This window comes from Dryas octopetala, chromosome 1 (genome assembly GCF_963921425.1).
Source record: "Dryas octopetala chromosome 1, drDryOcto1.1, whole genome shotgun sequence".
Taxonomy (NCBI): Eukaryota; Viridiplantae; Streptophyta; class Magnoliopsida; order Rosales; family Rosaceae; genus Dryas; species Dryas octopetala.
Window position 1 is genome coordinate 29,004,071 of NC_141366.1, and position 6,000 is coordinate 29,010,070.

A 6,000-nucleotide genomic window follows, 5' to 3' on the forward strand; every position below is an offset into this window, starting at 1 on the left:
GACTTTGGGCGACAGAATCTTCGTCGCCCGAAGCTATATTTCGTCGCCTAAACACAATTTTATGTATGAACCACGGTCGTTCATACGTTCGAGCTCCGATACCAAAATTCTACATTTCCAATTGACCTAATTTTTTGGAGGAATGATCTTTGAGTGGGAAACTAATAAATGAACTGTTCAGATCATTGAAAACACGATCGAGATATAAGGTTATACATATAAATGAATGGATTTTACACTTAAAGAATAAAATTCTATTAACTATTTCGTTCAAACCTTGTCGATTCAATAATTGTAAAGACCATAACGTGATTACAGCAATCACAGTCATTCATCATCTATGTTCATACTCAAATATCATTCATGCAAAAAAATCGGCTCAATCAGAGTTCATCTAGCCGTTCGATTATCATTATAAAAACCATGATCGTTCATACACCCTAAATGTTAAAGCTAACTTCTACTTCTCCGATTGAGATAATTTTTTGTATGGATGATCTTTGAGTGGGGGACTAGCCAATGATCGGTTCGAATCGTTAAAAACATGATAGAAATGTGAGCTTCTACATATAAATACATTTGAAGAGTATAATTCTATTAAATTTTTCGTTGAAAGTTTGTCGATTCAACAATTTGTGAAGAGTACAATGTGATTTCAACGATCGGAGCCGTTCATTTTATTCGTTTATACTGGAAGATCATCCCTGCAAAAAATCGGTCAAATCAGAATTCATCTACTCTTTCGATTAGTATTAGAAAATTCACGATCGTTCATACGTTCAAGCACCGTTACTTAACTTCTACATCTCCGATTAAGCTAATTTTGCAGGGATGATCCTTGAGTGGGGAATTAAAAAATGAACGGTTCGGATCTTTGGAAATACGATCGTATCGTATGCTATTACATACATAAAATTGTAAACAAAAACGTATTGGAACTTTGGGCGAGGAACTTAAACTTTCGTCGCCCAAAGTGACCTTGGGCAAGGAAACGTTAAATTAGTCGCCCAAAGTGACTTTGGGCGAGGAAATTTTAAGTTCCTCGCCCAAACCATTATTACAAAACGATCGTTCCTACATTCGAGCTCCGATACCAAACTTCTACATCTCCAATTGACCTAATTTTCTGTAAGAATAATCTTTGAGTGGGAAACTAATAAATGAACGGTTCGGATCATTGAAAACACGATCGAGATATGAGGTTCTACATATAAATGAATGAATTTTACACTTAAAGAATAAAATTATATTAACTATTTCGTTGAAACCTTGTAGCTTCAATAATTGTGAAGACCACAACGTGATTATCACGATCAGAGCCTTTCATTATTTATGTTCATACTCAAATATCAACCCTGCAAAAAATCGGCTCAATCAGAGTTTATCTACCCGTTCGATTATTATTATATCACGATCATTCATACACCCTAAACGTCAAACCTAACTTCTACATCTCCAATTGAGATAACTTTTTGTATGAATGATCTTTGAGTGGGGCACTAAGAAATGATCGGTTCGGATCGTTAAAAACACAATAGAAAAATAATCTTCTATATACAAATACACTTGAAGAGTATAATTCTATAGCTTTTTCGTTGAAACTTTGTCGATTCAACAATTGTGAAGACTACAATGTGATTTCAACGATCGGAGCCGTTCATTTTATTCGTTTATACTGGAAAATCATCCATGCAAAAAATCGGCCAAATTGGAATTCATCTACTCTTTCGATTAGTATTAGAAAATTCACGATCGTTCATAAGTTCAAGCACCGTTACCTAACTTCTACATCTCCGATTGAGCCAATTTTTTGCATGAATGATCCTTGAGTGAGGAATTAAAAAATGAACGGTTCGGATCTTTGGAAATACGATCATATCGTATGCTATTACATACATAAAATTGTAAACAAAAAAGTATTGAAACTTTGGACGAGGAACTTAAAATTTCGTCGTCCAAAGTGACCTTGGGCGAGGAAACATTAAATTAGTCGCCCAAAGTGACTTTGGGCGAGGAAATTTTAAGTTCCTCGCCCAAACCATTATTACAAAACGATCGTTCCTACATTCGAGCTTCGATACCAAACTTCTACGTCTCCAATTGACCTAATTTTCTGCAGGAATAATCTTTGAGTAAGAAACTAATAAATGAACGGTTCGGATCATTGAAAACACGATCGAGATATGAGGTTCTACATATAAATGAATGGTCTTTACACTTGAAGAATAAAATTCTATTAACTATTTCGTTGAAACCTTGTAGCTTCAATAATTGTGAAGACCACAACGTGATTATCACGATCTGAGCCATTCATCATCTATGTTCATACTCAAAGATCAACCCTCGAAAAAATCGGCTCAATCGGAGTTCATCTACCCATTCGATTATTATAATAAGAATCACGATCGTTCATACACCCTAAACGTCAAACCTAACTTCTACATCTCCAATTGAGATAATTTTTTGTATGAATGATTTTTGAGTAGGGCACTAAGAAATGATCGGTTCGGATCATTAAAAACACAATAGAAAAGTGATCTTTTACATACAAACACACTTGAAGAGTATAATTCTATAGCTTTTTCGTTGAAACTTTGTCGATTCAACAATTGTGAAGACTACAATGTGATTTCAACGATCGGAGTCGTTCATTTTATTCGTTTATACTCAAAGATCATCCCTGCAAAAAATCGGTCAAATCAGAATTCATCTACTCGATCGATTAGTATTAGAAAATTCATGATCGTTCATAAATTCGAGCACCGTTACGTAATTTTTACATCTCCGATTGAGCTAATTTTTTGCAATGATAATCTTTGAATAAGGAATTAAAAATTGAACGGTTTGGGTCGTTGGAAACACGATCGCATTGTATGAATAACCTACATATAATTGTACCCAAAAAAAAAAAAGGCAATGAGACTTTGGGCGAGGAACATAGAAATTCCTCGCCCAAAGTCACTTTGGGTGACGAAACATGTTGTCGCCCAAAGTCACTTTGGGCGAGGAATTTCTATGTTCGTCGCCCAAAGTCACTTTGGGCGAGAAACATGCATATTCCTCGCCCAATTTATTTGTCAACCACCATTTTGGCACGTGATTTTAGGCGACGAAATGCTGTCATCGCCCAAAGTACATTTAGGCGAGAAACATAGTATTCATCGCCCAAAATCACTTTAGGCGACGGAAGTGTTCGTCGCCCAAACCTGTATGAGATTAGGCGGCAAATTTTTTTGTTCATCGCCCAAAGTTTCTTGGGAGATGAATCTAGGTTCGTCTCCCAAAGTTTCGTCGCCCAAATATGTTTTTTTTGTAGTGAAAGATGTATTTGAAATAAAGAAGTATCTCAATTCAAAGTTCAAGATGAAGGACTTGATTCACTTGAATGAAGTGGATATTATCTTAGGAATAAAAGTGAAGAAGCATAATAAGGGTTATGCTTTGTGTCAATCACATTATATAGAGAAACTGCTTAACAAATTTAAGCATTTACAAATAAAGGAAGAGGCTACTCCATATGAGTCTAATAATACTTCACTTAATTATTCTGGTAGATCAATTGCACAACTTGAGTATGCTAGTGCAGTCGAAAGCTTAATGTATGCAATGCATTGTACAAGACCAGATATTGCATTCTCAGTTTGCAAGCTTTCTAGATACACCAGTAATCCAGGTACTGCACACTAGAAAGCAATCAGTAAAGTTTTTGGTTACCTTAAAAGAACCATTCACATGGGTTTATTTTACTCTGAATTTCCAACAGTACTTGAGGGATATTCAGATGCAAGTTGGATAACAAGTGCTAGTGATAATAAGTCTACATCAGGGTGGGATTTTACAATTGCCGGTGGAGCAATTTCTTGGGCTTCTAAGAAACATACTTGTACAGCACATTCAACTATGGAATCTAAATTTATAGCATTGGCTGCAGCAGGCAAAGAAGCAGAATGACTTAGAAATTTATTATTGGAAATAGAATTGTGGCCACAACCAATGCCATCAATTTCTTTGTACTGTGATAGTGAGGCTACTTTGTCTAGAGCATATAATAAAGTATACAATGGAAAGTCTAAACATATTAGTTTAAGACATGAGTATGTTAGACAATTAATAACATATGGAACTACTAATATTATTTATGTTAAGTCAAGTAATAACTTAGCAGATCCGTTTACAAAAACACTCTCGAGAGACTTGGTAGTTAAAACATCTAGTGGAATGGGGCTAAAACCCTTCACCGAAAACCACCAGTAATGGTAACACAACTTTGTCTAGGACATCACTAGTTCAAAGTTTAATGGGTAATAACAAGTTACTGATATGTGGTTGTAAGAAGCACTGAAACTCATAATAATAGCCCTTTCCAGGATGATCAGTGCAAAATTGCTACGTTTAGGAGGATGAGTCATTATCTCTTAATGAGGTTTAATTTCAGTTTTATTTCATGTCTATAGTAGCAGAGACATGGGAAGGACCTCACCTATATGAGCATAAGAAGTGGTGCCAATTCTAACAAGAGTTGGGTTTTCTCTTGTAAATATTCATGAAACCAGGGTGAAGCACAAGGCCATAATAGTGCTTAACTAGTTCAGAATTTTCTTTAAGGAAATATGATATAATCATGTGTGTGGTAATTCCGGTTTTAATATAAGAAGACTTGGTTTAAGTTAAGATCACCAAAGTCTTTGTTAAAACTTTGAATTACTTACACTAATTGAAGGTTTAATTCGAAAGACACCTTCTTGTATTCATGATAATATGAGTATGGTTATGACTAGCTAGAAAATAAAGGGGAATCGTTGGCATATTTAAATTGAGATTATGGCAATTTTATATACTATATATATATATTGAAATTGGGAAGGATTATTGAAGATTTCAATATAAATATATAATTATATATTTAAAGTGTCATATATATTTTAAATAGATTCAAATAAATAAGCCTCTTTATGAAATAGAGGCTTTGGACACGTACCTATGTTTAAATTCAAAGGATGCCTTATCATTTGAACACTTGTAAATTCAAAGGAACCCTACTCCCCCTTCCTACCATCGCCTCCCACCTCCCTACGAGTCCCAAGACGAGACAGTGGCCATCGTCAACTCGTCGGTTCGTGCAGACCCTCGACGGCAGCAAGGACGATCCGCTGCTCGCAGGTACTCGGAGATTTGACGGCGGCAGCAAAGACGATCTGCGGCTAGTGGGTGCTCTGACTCGGTGCTCGGGGCCTCGACGACGGTGAAACCCACGCCCCGCCGTTCGACCAGCACTCTCTCAGCTAGGCTCGTTCGCCGGAAAGGAGGAGGGGTGGGATCAGATGGGTTCGGTTGGGTTGAGTTGTTTTTCATATTTTTTCTTTTAATTGTAAAGGGTAAAATAGGAAAAATTGGGCTAAAATATGTTAGGTGGTCAACTAAACAACTTAGGGTGGTCGGAATAGCCCCCGTCTAAAAAAGAAAAGTTATAAGTTATAAAAAAAGTGGAACAAAGTAGGCCCATCAGGCTTACCCAAATGAATTCTTTTTAAATCATGGGCTTTTCTTATTCACTCTTCCCTTTTTACCTTCACCATCCACAGCACAAGATCCCCTTACTCTTGTTATGGGCCTTATGGCCCAATATTCCGCTTGTTTACACCTTTCTCTCCCTATTTGTTTTGGGATACTTTCTTTGCAGTCCATTCTGGAGTTCTTTTGTGATAACCAAGCTCACCTTGGTTGTGAAATGACAATTATGTATATGTTAAGGACAAATGTGGTCTTGTTTTTTACTTTTTGAATAGTAAAAATTTTGGAAGTTTGTTGTATTCTGCTTTATCAAGGTCGTGCTTTTGCCGAAAGTGGATGTTATTTTGATTACTTATGGTCATGCTTCTTCCATTATTGCTGAAAGGATAAAGGGATTCCATGCTTTATTGATGAAAATGCTTCATTATGAAAGATTGAAAGGACATAAGATTCCTGATAAGGTTTTTGCTGTTACAGTTGCTCCATTAT

At 36.1% G+C, this 6,000-nt stretch overlaps 1 protein-coding gene across 1 annotated transcript; it reads left to right on the forward strand.

Moving 5' to 3' along the window:
• The first annotated feature begins 3,363 nt into the window (after window positions 1-3,363).
• Window positions 3,364-3,951, forward strand: LOC147299569 (secreted RxLR effector protein 161-like). The gene is made up of 2 exons (XM_086231164.1): window positions 3,364-3,673; window positions 3,764-3,951. Exons 1-2 carry the CDS (start codon window positions 3,364-3,366, stop codon window positions 3,949-3,951), a joined length of 498 nt encoding a protein of 165 aa, XP_086087290.1.
• The last annotated feature ends 2,049 nt before the right edge of the window (window positions 3,952-6,000 follow it).